General features: G+C 41.6%; 1 protein-coding gene across 1 annotated transcript in view; it reads left to right on the forward strand.

The window, feature by feature from the left end:
• The window catches only part of slc6a15 (solute carrier family 6 member 15), a 34,189-nt gene extending 16,163 nt beyond the window's left edge, over positions 1-18,026 (forward strand). Inside the window, exons 6-12 of the mRNA XM_067999457.1 lie at positions 1,007-1,117; positions 5,386-5,627; positions 5,725-5,917; positions 6,575-6,767; positions 7,944-8,103; positions 13,763-13,925; positions 15,608-18,026. Of these exons, the coding sequence (XP_067855558.1) occupies positions 1,007-1,117; positions 5,386-5,627; positions 5,725-5,917; positions 6,575-6,767; positions 7,944-8,103; positions 13,763-13,925; positions 15,608-15,976 (1,431 nt within the window). The 3' untranslated portion in view covers positions 15,977-18,026. The remainder of the gene's footprint in view (positions 1-1,006; positions 1,118-5,385; positions 5,628-5,724; positions 5,918-6,574; positions 6,768-7,943; positions 8,104-13,762; positions 13,926-15,607) is intronic.
• Positions 18,027-18,991: the final 965 nt, after the last annotated feature.

The following is an 18,991-nucleotide window of genomic DNA, read 5'->3' on the forward strand; positions in this document are numbered from 1 at the left end:
CCCGTACCCTAACCTGCACCAAGTCCCGCTTACCCATCATCCCTGTGCTCGCTGACCTATACTGGCTCCCCAGTACATCAAATTTAAAATTCTCATCTTCATGTTTAAATTCCTTCATGGCCTGGTGCTCCCCACACATTTGTAACCTTCTCCAGCCCTACAACTGTGAGACTTCTGCATTCCTCCAACTCTGGCCTCTTATGCATCCTGAAATCTCTTCACCCCACCATTAGCAGCCATGCCTTCAGCCATCTAGGCCTTAATCTCTGTAATTCCCTCCATAAACATCATTCGCTTCCTTTAAAACCCTCCTTAAAACCCATCTCTTTGGCCAAGCTTTTAGACACCCCTGCTGATATCTCCTTTTTTGGCTCTATATCAATTTCTGTCTGATTGTGCTTCTGTAAAGTGCCTGCAGACCTTTTCCTACATTAAAGGGATCAAATACATGCAAGTTGTTGTTGTTTGTGTGTGAACGTTGAGTGAGAAAAGGATCTGGCTTTACAGTGATGACCCACACGGTAAAATTTGCTGGAGAAACTCAGTGAAGAATGGCCACTCAAGTGACATGCCAGAGAGTGACTGGCACTGTACGCCAACAAGAGGGCGATTGCCTTCAGGAGCCGGATAGGAGGTTGATGGGAAGGAGAAAATTGTTGAGGATAAAAAAAATGGAAGATGTAACTGCTGTTTCTTTTATTACTCTGATGACCTTTTACATTCAGTGTACAGATTCCTAATCGAGACAATGTTCTTGTTACGTGGATACTTTCTACTGCCCAGCTGTATTAAAATCTGTGGCTGGCCATACTGTATAGAAGATACCAGCAGATCTGAACCTGATACCTCTGTATCACTGCATGTAGCCAAGTTTCAATCATGCAGACTTGGTTAAAAGGCAGTTATCAAGTTGTTAGTGTTCACACATCTTTTAGATCTGCAAAAGAAAAGGCTGAGGTTATTGATTTGCTGGAAATAATTTATCTCTCAATACAATTTTTTTCAGGTGATGTATTTTAGTTCCCTGTTTCCCTATGTTGTACTTATCTGCTTTCTGGTTCGAGGTCTTCTTCTGAAAGGTTCTTTGGATGGCATCCGTTACATGTTTACTCCTAAGGTATGTTCAGCTCAATTTTATTGTTAAAATGGAAATGCTTCTTAACTGACAGCATGCTTGTATTTAGAGGCACAACTTTTAATGTACACGTTAAGTAGAATGGGAATAGTTGCATTAATAAACTGCCAAGCACTGGCCAGGTTTTAAGCCCATTTGGTATAATTTCTGTGCTGTGCTCTCAGAAGCCTGCAGTACTGTCCTTGAAGGGTTAAGGACAAAATCTATTTGGTTAAGAGTTAAGAAACATTACACTACTGGGTGTATTCTATAGGCCACCAACTAGTGGGAAGGATATAGAGGAGCAAATTTGCAGGGAAATTATAGAGAGGTGCAAGAACTATAGAGCAGTGATAATGGGGAACTTCGACCATCCTAATATAGACTGGGATAGTAATAGTGTAAAGGGCAAACGGGGGGAGGAATTTCTGAAGTGTGTTCAGGAGAACTTTCTTGATCAGTATGTTTCCAGCCCAACATGGAAGGAGGTATTGCTGGATCTGGTTCTGGGGAATGAAATGGGTCAAGTGGAGCAAGTGTTAGTGGAGGAACATTTAGGGAACAGTGATCATAGTATTATAAGGTTTAGATTAATTGTGGAAAAGGATAAGGAGCAATCTAGAGTAAAAATGCTTAATTGGAGGAGGGCCAATTTCATTGGGTTGAGAATGAACCTGGCCCGGGTAAATTGGAATCAAAGATTGGCAGGCAAAACTGTAATCGAACAATGGACGGCCTTTAAAGAGGAGATGGTTCCGGTAGAGTCTAGGTATATTCCTACGAGGGGGAAAAGTTGGGTAACCAAAGCCAGAGCTTCCTAGATGACGAAAGAGATAGCGAGTAAGATGAAGCAGAAAAAGGGGGTGTATGGCAGGTGTCATGTTGATAATACAAGTGAGAACCAGGCTGAATATAGAAAGATGTGGAGATGCCGGTGATGGACTGGGGTTGACAATTGTAAACAATTTTACAACACCAAGTTATAGTCCAGCAATTTTATTTTATTTTAAATTCACAATTGTGAATTTAAAATAAAATTGCTGGACTATAACTTGGTGTTGTAAAATTGTTTACGAATATAGAAAGTACAGAGGAGAAGTGAAAAGGGAAATAAAAAGGTCAGAGAGAGAATATGAGAATAGACTGGCGGCTAACATAAAAGGGAATCCAAAAGTTTTCTATAGGCATATAAATAGTAAACAGGTAGTAAAAGGAGGGGTGGGGCCAATTAGGGAACAAAAAGGAGATCTATGCATGGAGGCAGAGGGCATGGCTGAGGTGCTAAATGAGTACTTTGCATCTGTCTTTACCAAGGAAGAAGATGCTGCCAAAGTCACAGTAAAAGAGAAGGTAGTTGAGATACTGGATGGGCTAAAAATTGATAAAGGAGGTACTAGAAAGGCTGGCTGTACTTAAAGTAAATAAGTCACCCGGTCCAGATGGGATGCATCCTCGGTTGCTGAGGGAAGTAAGGGTGGAAATTGCAGAGGTGCTGACCATAATCTTCCAATCCCCCTCAGATATGGGTGTGGAGCCAAAGGACTGGAGAATTGCAAATGTTACACCCTTGTTCAAGAAAGGGTGTAAGGATAAACCTGGCAACAACAGACCAGTCAGTTTAACCTCTTTGGTGGGGAAGCTTTTAGAAACGATAATCCGGGACAAATTTAATTGTCACTTGGACAAGTGTGGATTAATAAAGGAAAACCAGCACGGATTTGTTAAACGCAAATCACGTTTAACTAACTTGAGTTTTTGATGAGGTAACAGAGAGGGTTGGTGAGAGGAATGCAGTTCATGTGTATATGGAATTTCAAAAGGTGTTTGATAAAGTGCCACATAAAAAGCTTGTCAGCAAAACTGAAGCCCATGGAATAAAAGGGGCAGTGGCAGCATAGATATGAAATTGGCTAAGTGACAGGAAACAGAGTAGTGGTGAATGGTTGTTTTTCAGACTGGAGGAAAGTATACAATGGTGTTCCCCAGGGGTCGGTACTAGGACCACTGCTTTTTTTGATATATATTAATGACTTGAACTTGGGTGTACAGGGCACAATTTCAAAATTTGAATATGACACAAATCTTGGAAGTATAGTAAACAGTAAGGAGGATAGTAATAGACTTCAAGAGGTCATAGACAGCTGGTGGAATAGACGGACACATGGCAGATGAAATTTAACGCAGAGAAGTGCGAAGTGATACATTTCAGTAGGAGGAACGAGGAGAGGCAATATAAAGTAGAGGGCACAATTCTAAAAGGGGTACAGGAACAGAGAGACCTGTAGGTATATGTGCTCAAGTCTTTGAAGGTGGCAGGACGGGTTGAGAAAGTGGCTAACAAAGCAAATGGGATCCTGGGCTTTATAAATAGAGGCATAGAGTACAAAAGCAAGGAAGTTATTTTGAACCTTTAAAACTCTGGTTTGGCCAGAACTGGAGTATTGTGTCCAATTCTGGGCACCGCAACTTAGGAAGGATGTGAAGGCCTTAGGGAAGGTGCAGAAAAGATTTACTAGAATGGTTCCAGGGATGAGGGATTTCAGTTATGTGGATTATCTGGAGAAGTTGGGGTTGTTCTCCTTAGAGCAGAGAAGATTAATAGGAGATTTGATAGAAGTGTTCAAAATCATGAAGGGTTTAGATGAAGTAAATAAAGAGGAACTGTTCCCATTGGCAGAAGGGTCGAGAACCAGAGGACACAGATTTAAGGTGATTGGCAAAAGAGCAAAAGGCGACATGAGGAAAAACTTTTTTTACGCAGCGAGTAGTTATGATCTGGAATGTATTGCCTGAAAGGGTGGTGGAAGCAGATTCAATTGCGGCTTTCAAAAAAGAATTGGATAAATACTTGAAGGGAAAAATCTGCAGGCCTAGGGGGAAAGAGCGGGAGAATGGGACTAACTGGATCGCTCTTACAAAGAGCCGGCATGGGCTCGATGGGCTGAATGGCCTCCTTCTGTGCTGTAACCATTTTATGATTCTATACTGCTGTCAGTACCATCTGGTGGTGGGATTTCAGATAAACACTCTTTATTGCTATACTGCATGCCACCTAGTGGTACAGTGAACTAATGTCTTTAGTATGATGATCACAAACCAGTTTATAGTTACTAGAATAAATCTATTCAAATCAAACTGTGCCCTCAATCTTATATAAAAATAATAAAAAGATTTAAAATCTTGGGGTTTTTTTCTTCCTTCAAAACTGAATTTTATTATAGTAACTAGCAGGAAATCACAGACAAGCCTGGCATTGCTCAGAAAAGTGTATGCTATGTCGTTCATGTATCTGTCAGCATAAATATATGGTTGGTATAGATCACAGTTTCGACAACAGATGCCAGTCATATTCTGGAGAGGCTTAAAAAGCTATATCAGCAAAAGCAATGATATTAGAAAGCTCGCCAAACTGCAATGGAGGAGCATGACTGGTTATAACAAGTTACAAGAGGCAGGGCTCTCATGTACATGTACCATCATTATCATTCATACTGTACTGTAATTATTTACAGTTATTGAATTTTTCATAAGCCCAACCTAATTAAACAGTCCACGGTGTAAGGTTGTCTGTGTTGCAAATTCAGAATGTGTGTGCACTTTTAGAAATGATGCCTAGCAATTTTTACTTAATGCACCTATTGAAGGGAGTGCCATGTATCCATTCCTACTACAGCAGTTTGAATATAGCTGACATGCAACCAGAGAAATGTGTCATTTGCAACAAGTAAGAAATCTGCAAGGAAAGCCACAGAAATAATTCTCATTACCATCAGAGTTGGAAGGGGGAAAAGGAGATAATGATTACAAGTTACATAGAATGTACAGCACAGAAACAGGCCATTTGGCCCAACTGGCCTATGCTAGTGTTTATGCTCCACAATGGCCTACTCCCACCCCTCTTCATCTAACTCTATCAGCATAACCTTCAGGTGGAACCTTCTGTGACATTCAGCAGCTTGTTCAAATTGTTATTGGTCTTTATCTCCCTGAAATTAGTGGAGAGTGTCCAGTGGCAATGGTTGTGCCAAGGCCGGAAGATGGGGATGTTCCAGCCAGTGCACATTACAGCGGCAAATATCAGAAGAGGTTTCGTGCGCTTTTTTGAAAAACACTGCTGTACTGAGAGAGTGATACTTATTTCTGTTTAGTGTTTGCTTTTTATCTTCAGGCCAATTTTATGAGTTTTGATTCAAGCACATTTTGCACTTTCTTTGTGGGAATGACTGAGCTTACACGATGCACTAATCACAGACTCTTTTCAAACCTCATAGCTGGAGATCATGTTGGATCCTCAGGTCTGGAGAGGGGCTGCAACCCAGGTGTTCTTTGCACTCGGGCTGGGATTCGGCGGTGTGATTGCTTTCTCCAGCTACAACAAGCGAGATAACAACTGCCATTTCGATGCAGTCCTTGTGTCCTTAATCAATTTCTTCACATCTGTCTTAGCAACACTTGTGGTGTTTGCCGTCTTGGGCTTTAAAGCAAATATTATAAATGAGAAATGCGTTGCTAGGTGGGTACTGATTCCCTATTCTATGCCTATGACCATATTTTGCCCAGGTTCGTGTGTTGTTACTCGCACTGATTTGGCCCTATTTGTTACATTGCAGAAATGCAGACAAGATCCTGGAAATGCTAAAAGTAGGTGTGGTCAGTCATGATCTCATCCCTCACCATGTTAATCTCTCAGATGTTTCAGCAACGGATTACCATCAGATGTACAACATTATAAAGGAAGTGAAGGAAGAAGAATTTCTAAAGTTAGGCCTGGATCCTTGTCAACTAGAGGATGAACTTAACCAGGTCAGTCTATAATAAACAGATTAATGTAGAATAGAGTCCTGAAATGCCTCCAATTTTTCTGTGTAAAAATCGCACTATCTGAGAGAGGGAGGTATTTGGGGGTAGGACCTGATCCTCCCCTTTTGATATCAGTGAAAAATTCTACTGGAGCTGGGGGCAGACGCAAGAAGTGTTCACTCCACTCCCAGCAGGTGTGCGGAAATGATAGGATAGTGACAAGATAAAATCACCCATCCAAAATCTCATCATTTCCACCTGACATGCGCTCAACATTATCTATGCCTGAATAAAGCAGACATTTGTGGCTGCAGCAGGTGATCAAGGTGGAAATGACTGAAATGCTCTGAATCTATACAACAATTCACAATTTCGACATTTGAGCAGCTTTTTTAAAAAAACATTTTTTTTTATATTGTGCAGCTTTTAAGGGCACTTTCAACCTGCCTGACTATAATCTCTGGAGCCACCAAAGGAACTTGATTGCATCCCTCAGGCAGGCTGCAACTTGTAAATTTTACCCGTGTATCCATGGCCTAGAAGAATCATGGACATAAGCCTACTACTCCATTGCAGTGTTTTAGTGTGCCAATGCACTGTCCCACGATGCTGCCACAATCTTATTCTTAACCTAGTCTTTACTTGCTTTGTGTTTTGTAGGCTGTACAAGGAACTGGCTTAGCTTTTATTGCCTTCACTGAGGCCATGACTCACTTTCCAGCATCTCCCTTCTGGTCAGTGTTGTTCTTCCTGATGTTAGTAAATCTTGGCTTGGGCAGCATGTTTGGCACCATTGAAGGAATACTCACACCTCTCGTAGATACGTTCAAAGTGCGCAAAGAAATTCTCACCCGTAAGTAGCATTGTCACTACATGACACTTTCAGTATTGTAAGGTTGTAAAGTTATCAGCTGTAAATTTAAACTCTGATAAATGTAGTTTACATGTGTCAGGAAAATTCATGCTTGGATCAGGTTTGATGTAACTGAATAGGATTTAGGAAGACTAGGCTTTATCATTGGATTTATCTTCATGTATTCAGAAGACATGTTTTCATTAGTCCGTATTTCTTGTAATTTTTACTGGAAGTATGAAGCTGTCAAATACCACGTCACATTTATAGAGAAAATTAGTGTATTGGGTATGACCAAAACTTCTTTGGTTGGGCAGATCTGTCCACGTGGTATCAAACCAATCTGAATTTATGCCAGGAATGGATCTTGCCAAGACCTTTCATTTTACTACAAACATTGAAGGCCATATTCCAATGCCTATAGCATCGAAAGCAGCCTCCAGCCAACACTATATGCTTAATACTACCCCTTATGTTTTATCCATTGACCATGTCTCAGTGCTTTTAGATACTGTAGCTGAGCTCCCCAAGGAGCCTCTCAAACACCAGTCCCTCACTCAGCAACACGTGCTGCTTGCTGTTTCCCCAGGCCCCTGTTTTTTTCAGGCAGATTAAGGAGAAACAATTGCTAACAACAGGGTAGAAAAATATGGTAAATCTAACAGGTTTTTTTTCCCTGTTGTTATAAAAATAATCTTATTATTTGTGAAGAGCCACGACTGAGCTAACAGAAAGTTTGCTTACTCAGTATATCTTTTTTGATCCAGTGCCTCGATCTTCCATGGGAATTATATTAAAGCTTCAGCATCCCATTGTTTAGCTTTGACTTGAGGGCAATTCTTCAAATTCAAAATGGGCCAACAAGTGAGCTCTCTGTCCCTGACTTTGTACGTGAAAGAAATAAATACTGAAACTCTCACAGTGGACAATGTATAAATGTTATTTTGAATGTAGACCTATGAAAGGCTTTGGACAAGGAACACTGGTGCCTTTATTCAACAAACATTGCTTGTAGTATCGTAATGCGTGGAAAAGTCTTACGATTTTTAAATTCTGCCTTCTTTTCATGTTTATTCTGCTAGCAATTATAGGATTACAGTCAGCTTATTTGTAGCTGATTTGCGATGTACTTGGGCCATCTGTCAGGTCTGTAATATATATTTTCCTTTGCTCCAGTTGGCTGTTGTCTCATGGCCTTCAGTGTTGGCCTCCTCTTTGTGCAGCGTTCTGGAAACTACTATGTAACCATGTTTGATGATTACTCAGCCACCCTACCCCTACTGATTGTGGTTATCCTGGAGAATGTTGCTGTCGCTTGGGTTTATGGCACAGATAAGTATGTACCAGCAGGCCTATGATTCATCTAAATTTAGTTAAGTTGGTAAAATGTGTTACAAAAAAAATACTGAAAATATATTGCTTCTGTTTATTATACTTTTTCTTAAATGATTTGCATTCCAGTTTTATTGTACAATCCTCTTTTCAGCAGTGCTGGCAGCAGTTCTCCTTTGTGGGGCACGGTAGTTCTTCTTGTAACTCCAATCTGCTCCATCTAATGACCTCATTGAGAAGTGTTCGCATTCTCAGAGGATAACTGGAGTTCAACTGAGTTAAGACGAGCATTACTACCCGAGCCACGTGCTAATTGGCATAGGGATAGACAGATCAGAAAGGGGAATGCGTAGCTGGCAGAGTGGTGGGGAAGGAGAGGTTCCATTTCATGGGTCCCTGCCACCAGTACTGGGATGGGAAGGAGCTGTACCGTTGGGACGGGCTTCACCTGAATGGATCAACAAGGTCATCTATGTGCGGAACCACGAGAGATGGGTGAGATCCTGAATGAATATTACACATCGGTATTTACGGTTGAGAAAGGCATGGATGTTAGGGAACTTGGGGAAATAAATAGTGATGTCTTGAGGAGTGTACATATTACAGAGAGGGAGGTGCTGGAAGTCTTAACGCGCATCAAGGTAGATAAATCTCCGGGACCTGATGAAATGTATCCCAGGACGTTATGGGAGGTTAGGGAGGAAATTGCGGGTCCCCTAGCAGAGATATTTGAATCATCCACCGCTACAGGTGAGGTGCCTGAAGATTGGAGGGTAGCAAATGTTGTGCCTTTGTTTAAGAAGGGCGGCAGGGAAAAGCCTGGGAACTACAGACCAGTGAGCCTGACATCTGTAGTGGGTAAGTTGTTCGAGGGTATTCTGAGGGACAGGATCTACGGGCATTTGGAGAGGCAGGGACTAATTAGGAACAGTCAGCATGGTTTTGTGAGAGGAAAATCATGTCTCACGAATTTGATTGAGTTTTTTGAAGGGGTAACCAAGAAGATAGATGAGGGCTGTGCAGTAGACGTGGTCTACATGGACTTCAGCAAAGCCTTTGACAAGGTACCGCATGGTAGGTTGTTACATAAGGTTAAATCTCATGGGATCCAAGGTGAGGTAGCCAATTGGATACAAAATTGGCTTGACGACAGAAGACAGAGGGTGGTTGACAGAAAGTGGTTGTTTTTCAAACTGGATGCCTGTGTCCAGCGGTGTGCCTCAGGGATCGGTGCTGGGTCCGCTGTTATTTGTTATTTATATTAATGATTTGGATGAGAATTTAGGAGGTATGGTTAGTAAGTTTGCAGATGACACCAAGATTGGTGGCATTGTGGACAGTGAAGAAGGTTATCTGGGATTGCAACGGGATCTTGATAAATTGGGCCAGTGGGCCGATGAATGGCAGATGGAGTTTAATTTAGATAAATGTGAGGTGATGCATTTTGGTAGATCGAATCGGGCCAGGACCTACTCCGTTAATGGTAGGGCGTTGGGGAGAGTTATAGAACAAAGAGATCTAGGAGTACAGGTTCATAGCTCCTTGAAAGTGGAGTCACAGGTGGATAGGGTGGTGAAGAAGGCATTCGGCATGCTTGGTTTCATTGGTCAGAACATTGAATGCAGGAGTTGGGATGTCTTGTTGAAGTTGTACAGGGCATTGGTGAGGCCACACTTGGAGTACTGTGTACAGTTCTGGTCACCCTATTATAGAAAGGATATTATTAAACTAGAAAGAGTGCAGAAAAGATTTACTAGGATGCTACCGGGACTTGATGGTTTGACTTATAGGGAGAGGTTAGACAGACTGGGACTTTTTTCCCTGGAGAGTAGGAGGTTAAGGGGTGATCTTATAGAAGTCTATAAAATAATGAGGGGCATAGATAAGGTAGATAGTCAAAATCTTTTCCCAAAGGTAGGGGAGTCTATAACGAGGGGGCATAGATTTAAAGTGAGAGGGGAGAGATACAAAAGGGTCCAGAGGGGCAATTTTTTCACTCAAAGGGTGGTGAGTGTCTGGAACGAGCTGCCAGAGGCAGTAGTAGAGGCGGGTACAATTTTGTCTTTTAAAAAGCATTTGGACAGTTACATGGGTAAGATGGGTATAGAGGGATATGGGCCAAGTGCAGGCAATTGGGACTAGCTTAATGGTATAAACTGGGCGACATGGACATGTTGGGCCGAAGGGCCTGTTTCCATGTTGTAACTTCTATGATTCTTCTATGAATGAGACAATAGGACCTTAAACTAGTAAGATGGGAGGGAGGGATCTTGGGAAGATAACATAAGTCTGCAGAAAAAGGCAATAGGAAATGAGAGTAAAGGTCAGACCAAGTTAAGGAATAAGGGTAACATAAGCGGTCAAGGAACGAATACAGTTAAAGAACATGAGTACAAAGTGACTGTTAAAAATAAAGGGAGGGGAACAATTACTAAAAACAAATTAAATTGCCTGTACAGCAATATGCACAGCATCTGAAACAAAATGGGGGAACTGGAGCTAATAATTCATAGCAAGGAGCCAGATGTAGTCGGGATAACTGAAACATAGTTACATAAGGAACAGGACTGGCAGTTAAATATTGCAGGATGTGATGTATTTAGAAAGGATAGGGAAAGAAGGAGTGGGGTTGGGGTAGCTGTACTAATTCGAGACATCATAATGGCAATAGAAAAAAGGGACATAAATAATGTTAAGATAGAAACAGAATCCATGTGGATTGACACAAAGGATAAGAAGGGATTGATCACGTTAATCGGTATATTCTACAGATCACCTAATAGTGGAAGGGAAGTGGAGGATGAAATATGTAGACAAATCTATGAAATGAGTAAAAAAAAATCGAATAATAACCATGGGAGAGTTCAACAACCCCCAAATAAACTGAGAAGAAGAGTGTACATGACTTCTTTCTTACCCAGTATGTGAGAAGCCCAACAAGAGAGGAATCACTGCCGGATCTAGTAATGAGAAATGAATCAGAACAGATAAGAGAAGTAAGCATAGAAGGACCTCTCGGCAATAGTGATCATACCATAATAAGGTTTAAAATAATGATTGAGAAAGACATAAGTAAGACAAAGACCAAAGTAATAGGTTGGAGAAAAGTTAGTTTTGAGGGCATGAGAATGGAACTAGGGCAGGTAAACTGGAAAAAACTTTGACAGACAAAAAAATAGAACATCAGTGGGAAATATTTATAATGGTGATCAATAGAACATTAGAACATAATAAATAGGAGCAGGAGTAGGCCACACAGCCCCTCGAGTCTGCTCCACCAATAGAGTTCAGGAGAAGTAAATTCCTCTTAAAAAAAACAAGAACAAACTAGCCAATAATTAAACACCATGGATGAATAAAGAGATAAGGGTAAAATTGAAACTAAAGAAAAAGACATACTCTAAGTATATGGACAATAAAGGAGAGGATGACAAAAGGGAATATCAAAAAAACAATTAGGAAAGCAAAGAGTAACTACGAGATTAAATTATCAAGGAATATAAAAATAAATAGTATAGTATTCTATAGACACATAAATAACAAAAGAAAAATCAGGATAAGGATAGGGCCACTAAGGGATGCACATGATAAACTCACAGGTAACGACAGCAAAATGGCAGAAATATTGAATAGTTACTTTGCCTCAGTATTTACCAGGGAAACTAACAAGTTGGGCAGGACATTAGAAGAGGAGATTGAAAAAGATATTAAAACATTCAAGAAAGGGGGGAGATAATTGATAAACTAATCAAACTTATGGAGGATAAGACTTAGGGAGGAGATAGCAGAGGCACTATTACATATGTATAAAAATTCATTAGAAAAGGGAACAGTGCGGACAGCTAATGTTATTCCTATATTTAAAAAGGGAGATAGAACAAGTCCAGCGAACTATAGACCAGTTAGCTTAATGTCGGTGGTAGGAGAGATAATGGAATCTTTACTCAAAGATGTAATAGAAAGACATCTAGAGAACAAAAATATAATAAAGATTTGCCAGCATGGATTTCAGAAGGGAAAGTCAAGCTTGACCAACCTTATTGAATTCTTTGAAGAAATAGCAGAAAGAGTAGACAAGGGTAATGTAGTAGATGTAATATATTTGGATTTTTAAAAGGCCTTCGATAAGGTACCACATTGTAGACTCATGGCTAAGGTCAGAGGATGTGGAGTCAGGAGACAGGTAACAGAATGGATAGCAAGTTGACTACAAAACAGAAAACAGATAGTAGGAGTTAAGGGTAGCTACTCAGACTGGCAAAAGGTGGGAAGTGGTGCTCCACAGGGATCGGTGCTAGGACCATTGTTGTTCACAATTTACACTAATAATTTGGATTCGGGAATCGGAAGTACAATTTCAAAATTTGCAGACGACACCAATTTGGGGGGTGTAGTTAATTCAATGGAAGACTGCATCAAAATGCAAAAGGACATTAATAAACTTGCAGAATGGGCGTGTAATTGGCAAATGAATTTCAGTATAGACAAGTGTGAGGTGGTGCATTTCAGTAGGAAGAATAAAGAGGCCATATATAGCTTGGATAATAAGGGGTAAATTTTAAGCCCACAAATGGGTGGGTTGGGAGTGGGTGGGAAGGTAAAAATCGTAAAAAAGTAAAACCCAACGCCTGCTTTTAACAGAGGCGGGTCAAGGGGCTGGCGACCAACCCGCTCTCAGGAGGCAAGTTGGTCAGTGAAATTTTTAAGGAGGCTGCGGGCCTCCATTTTAATAGGTTTTTTATTTTTAACTCTTGGGGGCCTGGATTCCCGGGCCTTCTGTTTCATGCCACGTAAGAGGAGGTGAGAAGGCCCAACTCAGCAGGTGCTTTTATGCACTACTTGTGGGCCAGGAGGAGCAGGAGTCTATAGAGGTCTTTAGGATTATGAAAGGGTTTGATAGGGTAGATGTAAAGAAAATGTTTCCACTTGTGGGGGAGTCCAAAACTAGAGTTCATAAATATAAAATAGTTGCTAATAAATCCAATAGGGAATTCAGGAGAAACTTCTTTACCCAAAGAATGGTAAGAATGTGGAACGCGCTACCACAAGGAATAGTTGAGGCAAATAGCTTAGGTGCATTTAAGATAAGTACATAGGGGAGAAATAAATAGAAGGGTATCTCGATAGAGAGGGAAGAGGCTTGTGTGGAGCATAAACGGCGGCATAGACCAGTTTGGCCAAATGGTCTGTTTCTGCGCTGTAGTTTCGATGTAACTCGATATATTTGTGCTTGGCCGCTCTGAATGCAAGTTCAAGGTTACATCACTGAAACAACCTGGTCAAATCCGCTTATAGACCCATTATAAATGAGCATTTTTCTCTCTCTTCTCCCACTCGATACAAATAGATTTGTCCTATCAACGCCACTGACAATTCCACTTTTTAGACTGCTGTTAGGAGCTGTGCATGAACTGCCTTGGTTGACTCACTCTCATATTTTCCCCACCTTCCCTGAAGGGAAGAACCTTATCTCCACTCAGCACTTTGCAAAACAGCCCAGCCCCAAAACAGGCCAGCTCGCCCTGTGGAGAATCATGTCACAAATGAAAGTACCACAACAAATTAACACACTAAGAGGCTCTACCTTTGGGAACTTTTTTTTTATAGACTTCTAAAAGTAAGTGTACAAAATGGCCATTTGATTTTGTGTTTGATTTTCATAGGTTCATGGAGGACTTGAAGGACATGCTCGGATTCACTCCATTCCGATATTACTATTACACATGGAAATACATTTCTCCACTTATTTTGATTGCCCTGCTTGTGGCAAGCTTTGTCCAGATGTGCTTGAGTGCACCAGGCTACCATGCCTGGATTAGTGAATTGGTGAGTGTTCTTTAAAACAATTGGTAATGTTCTGTTGCACTGTGATTCTGCCCGTCAGTTCAGGTGCTGCGTTAGTCAATTTGTGTGTGTGTGGAGCTGTTATATGGGGTTATAAACTTGTATTACTAATGGTAGGGTACTCCATAGGCAATACATTTGAGTTCCAGCCTTAACTACCATTTAGTCTTCTCTGCTCCAGCACTCCAGAACCTCTCACTGCAGGAGGAAAAACTGGCAGGACAGGCAATATTTTATTTAAGTTCAGAGTTTGAATATAAAGGGGGTACTTTAGGCAGGAATGTTGTGGGCGGGTATTAAAATGCTGCGTGTCCCCGCACCCTCCGCCAACATCTTATCTTGCCTGAAGTAAGGCAGGGGAAGGCTACCTGCCCCAGATGAGCGGGGCCTAACTTAAATGGTGATATCGTGGCCTGATGATGTCATCGCCATTTTAACTGCAGGCTGACCAAGGCCCGCAGTCTCCGACCCGCCAACAAAAGCTCACGCCAGGCAGTATCCTGGCCACAGGAGGCCCAGGCAAGTTTATTCATTTATTTATTTTTGGCTTTTTTTACAGGTTCCTTGTGGGTCAAGTGGTACAGAAGGACTCCTCCTGGCCCCACAAGGATACCTTAGGCCTCCCCAACCCCGGGCTTTGCCTCATCCCCGATGGTGAACTTTCCTGATTCCCAACGTCTACCCCCTTCCTCATTTAACTCACCGGGGACCGTTTCCATGAGTCCCCAGTGGCAGCTTGACTCCCTGCAAATTTATACTCCCGCCCGACGGGGTTGACATAATTCCCGCCGACTTAAGGCAGGTCAGTGTTGGGGCCGTGCAAATGAGGACCGAGAGTTAAAATCACTTCATGCTCCGGAATGCCGAGCAGATCACCGCCCATTCAGCCCCCACGATTCATCTCCCTCCTCCCCAAGTTAAAATCGGAATTCAATTAATTTGATCCAATTACATGAATAGAGTTTTAGAAAAGTACATTTGCCAGTCATTCATGTCACAAATGAGTACTGTTCCAAAATAAAGCAGAAGAGGGCAGCAGATTTACATAAGAGACTTGGGAAGTAATGCCGCACAGGATTATGCTCCACTTTTCAACACTGTTGGGGAGGGGTTTAACTCTCCATAATAAATGGATGCATCACCCTTGTTAGTTGCAGGCTCTAAGATAGCGAGCTGGCATAATTTTACATCTGAATTGGTTTTTGAATGATCTGGGTCGCTGATTTATCAAGTGAAGCCTTTAGATCTTTTAATTAAAGAATTAAAGAGTACATCTCATTTGATTTTCTGTATTGCCACATCAGATTGCACTGAGGCTGTTTGAGTGAACGGGTCGATCTCAGTTTTAGAAATACAGAAATACTAAAACAAGATTGAAATCTGTAAGATTTTAGGGGATGAAGTTGATCGTCGCCAGGAGCGCAAAACGGGCTCACAGCAAATTGGCAGCTCGCTTTACATTGTCCTGAAAGTAAAATGGGATACCCATCCTCTACGAGCCTGTTTTGCGCTACTGGCATAGTCCAATTTCACCTCCTTAGAGAATTAATGCTATGTAATTTTTAAAAAATCGAGGAATTACAGAATCCGGAATAGAAGGAAATTACAGAACTAACTTTTACTCAAGTTACTTAGTTATAAAAGTGTTCTATCCATTTTTCTAGGGTGGTGAAAAATTTCTGATTTACCCGGTGTGGGGTTTGGCTGTCTGTATCTGCCTCATGTTAGTGGCAATACTCCCTGTCCCAGTAGTCTTTATCATCCGTTATTTTAACCTCACCGATGATGGCTCCAACTCTCTGGCCTCGGTGTCATACAAAAAAGGACGGATTCTGAAGGAGAACTCCAACCTGGAAGAAGATGATGCCAGTCTCCTACATAGCAAGGCCCCAAGTGAGATGCCCTCCCCCGTGGCTGGCAATAGCATCTACCGAAAACAAAATGGATCCCCCACTCCAGAAGTAGACACAGCTCCAAATGGCCGCTATGGCATTGGGTACTTAATGGCTGACATGCCTGAATCAGACTTGTAGCTTCTGAGCAAGCTTTGGCCTTCTATATGTATGTTGCTACATTGAGCAGAATTGCCACTCAAAAGCACGCAAAGTACTAACGTGGCACAAGTATCATGTATATCCTGTAGATAGACTATATTTTTCCATATTAATGATACGGTCTGAAATACTGTTGCCTGCAAGTAGCTGTTGAGCAAAACTGAACATTATCATTTTCTGCGTCTGACAGATTTCATTCAGTGATCCCTCTAAGGAAAGAAAATGGTTATTTTTCTCAAAGAAAACCTGTTTGTTTCCTACCCACAAAATATTCCTTCTCAGCACGTCAGTGAGATTAGTAAATGTTCATCAGTTTTTCATTCCTTACCTTTTATGTAACTTATGCAAATATTTAAAATGAATTTCAACACTAAATTAAATATACAAAATGATGTAATCTCAAATGATTTACTAGCTTATCAAATCGCAGGACATTTTCAGAATTTAAAAAAAATTTTGAGGCATTTAGAGGGAACATTTTTTTTCTTGCACCCACTTGACATACAAGGAGTAATTCCACAATCATGTACTCCCAACACGCAATCAAACTCACAGGGAGTGTGGCGGGAGTTGAGGCGACAGTATCGTGGTCCCAATTCTCTGTCACAGACTTAGAAATTGGTCCGTGCAGTGCCCGTTTTTCGGGCACTACTTGGACTACTAAACCCCAATCTGGTGGGCAGGAAGTGTGCTCACATGTCTGGCCTGAAGTCCGCCGCTTGCTATATTGGGTAAGGGCGTCCTTTTTCCCATCACAGACTTCATTCAGGGAAATCAGCTCTACGGATCCGGCTGCAGTGCTCCTCCTGACCAGACATTAAAGGGCCCGATCACTGCTGCTCCTCCCCCCCTTTCCCCCCAATCGTTGCTGCTCTCGACTCCTCTTCCCCCCCCCCCCCCGACAATCGCCACCACTCCCAGCCCCCTGCAATCCCTGAGCCCCGTGATCCCCAGCATTGACCCCCATGATTCCCAGCCCCTGGCCTCACAATCCCATACCCTTCCCCACCGCCCCCCCCCCCCCACTGATTCTCCATCTCCCATTGCCTGCACCTCCCCTTCCCCGACACGACCCCTGGACCCATTTACCAGCGACGTTAGCAGCAGCCCGATTTTTCACTACGTTTCACCGGCAGACAGTTGTGCTCCATTATGAGGCCCGATGCCCAATATCTGGGGAGCCTCGGACCTCACCATTTTGGTGTAGGGAACGTACCCTACGCCTGAATTTGTGGGCCACACACTCTGTAAGTGCAGCTTCCTGTTGGGAGCAGTGAATCCTGGAATAGCCCCTAAGAATTCCTGTTTTTACTACAAAATTAATAACCGAGCAAAATCAGATTCTCAGAAATTGCACATCAAACCCATGCATTCCCACAATTCCTTTTAGCTAGTTTGTTAATTATGGTAAAAAACCAGGCATTCTCCCATTTTGTTTTCTTGAGAGGTATTTTCCCCTCCACAGACTGATTACAGCATCTACCCTTTAACAGTTGTATGTAAAATGGAGATTATGTGTTTCTGTGCTGTGTGGACAGAACAAATGAGTGGGCGGCATGAGCTACAGATAGCTAGTGCGAGCTGCAATTTTAAAACTGGCTGTATATTTTGTGTAAAATGTTTGCTATTATTAATTTGAAGAGGTAAAGTCCTATTTTCATGAGTCGAAACTGACTTATTATCAAACTGATCAGTACAGTTAATTTGGTGCCTAATTATTTTAGATATTTATTGTGGTTTAGAATATTTAGTGAACAAGCTGTATATTTATATTGCATATTGCAAAGTGTACATATGTATATTTGTCTGGATTTGTTTGAACATTTTGATGCAAAAAAGCCTTTTTTTCCAGCACTGAGAAGGCCTTTGATGAAATTCTTTGTTAATTTTGTTATCCTTGCTAAGTTGGTTTCCTTATAGTAAAGGTATCTCTTTACTTTGCCTGCAGAGGAAGGTTAAGGTTCTTTGGGTTCTCCGAGAGCTCTGCAGCCCTTTTGTTATATTCCACGTGAAATTAAACACCCAGTGATAAGGTTTGCGACTACATTTGTGCTTTCTTTTCTTGTGGCTGTATTTTATTCAAAAGAGCTTTTTGGTTCAAACTGAAACAGTACACATCCTCTTCGACAAAAAGAGAGAGAAAAAACTTCATCTTTCTCATTGTTTTCTTACGGGGGGTATTTACTGGGATATTTGTACTTTTATCCTATTTTCTTTCTCTACCCGGTTTGTAGTCGAAATGACAGATGACCACTCAGATATGGTTGTCCCTTCTCTTACCTGGTGATCGATTGCAAATAGGGTTGCCAACCCTCCAGGATTGCCTTGGAGTCGCCAGGAAATGAACATTAATTTCCTGAACACTGCTGCGAGCATCCCAGGAGGAAAATCATAGGGGCATTAAAAAAATCATGTTTTTTTCATATTCTTTGAATACTTTTGTTTATTAGTTATAGAATGTAGTTATGGAAATAGGGGAAAAACGCCTACTTGACCAGGTGGAATGGTTGGAAGTGAGAGGTCATGTGATGAAACCTCCATAAGTATGTCCAACCAGAGTTGGCAACCCTAATCGCAAAGGCTTTCCGGCCTTGTAATTTATAAATTCCTTCTTCTGCCGTCCTTTGTGATGCTTTACACATTGCTAAGGTGGAAATGACGTCTTGTGCTATATTTCCATCATTTGCATGGCTTGTGAGTATGCCTGCCCATATTGGAATGAACTTATTGTACAATCAAACCCATTCCCCCTGTCACTTATGGCAGAAAATGTCAAAAATGGCAGACCCAAGTGGGGAACCAGTAGAGCTGCTCCTGAAGAATTTTCTGCAGCATTGTGTGGGAGTTATATCTGGTCCCTGGCATTACTGCAATGAATAATCTAGGACCTTGTCTCCCAAGTGCTTTAGGAGACATCTTTTCATCTCTAAGAAACAGAAAAAACTTTTCAGCTTTCAATAGATGCTTCATCGCCGAGATACTGATGTGGACAAT

The sequence above is a fragment of the Heptranchias perlo genome, chromosome 18 (assembly GCF_035084215.1).
Source record: "Heptranchias perlo isolate sHepPer1 chromosome 18, sHepPer1.hap1, whole genome shotgun sequence".
In the NCBI taxonomy this organism is placed as follows: domain Eukaryota; kingdom Metazoa; phylum Chordata; class Chondrichthyes; order Hexanchiformes; family Hexanchidae; genus Heptranchias; species Heptranchias perlo.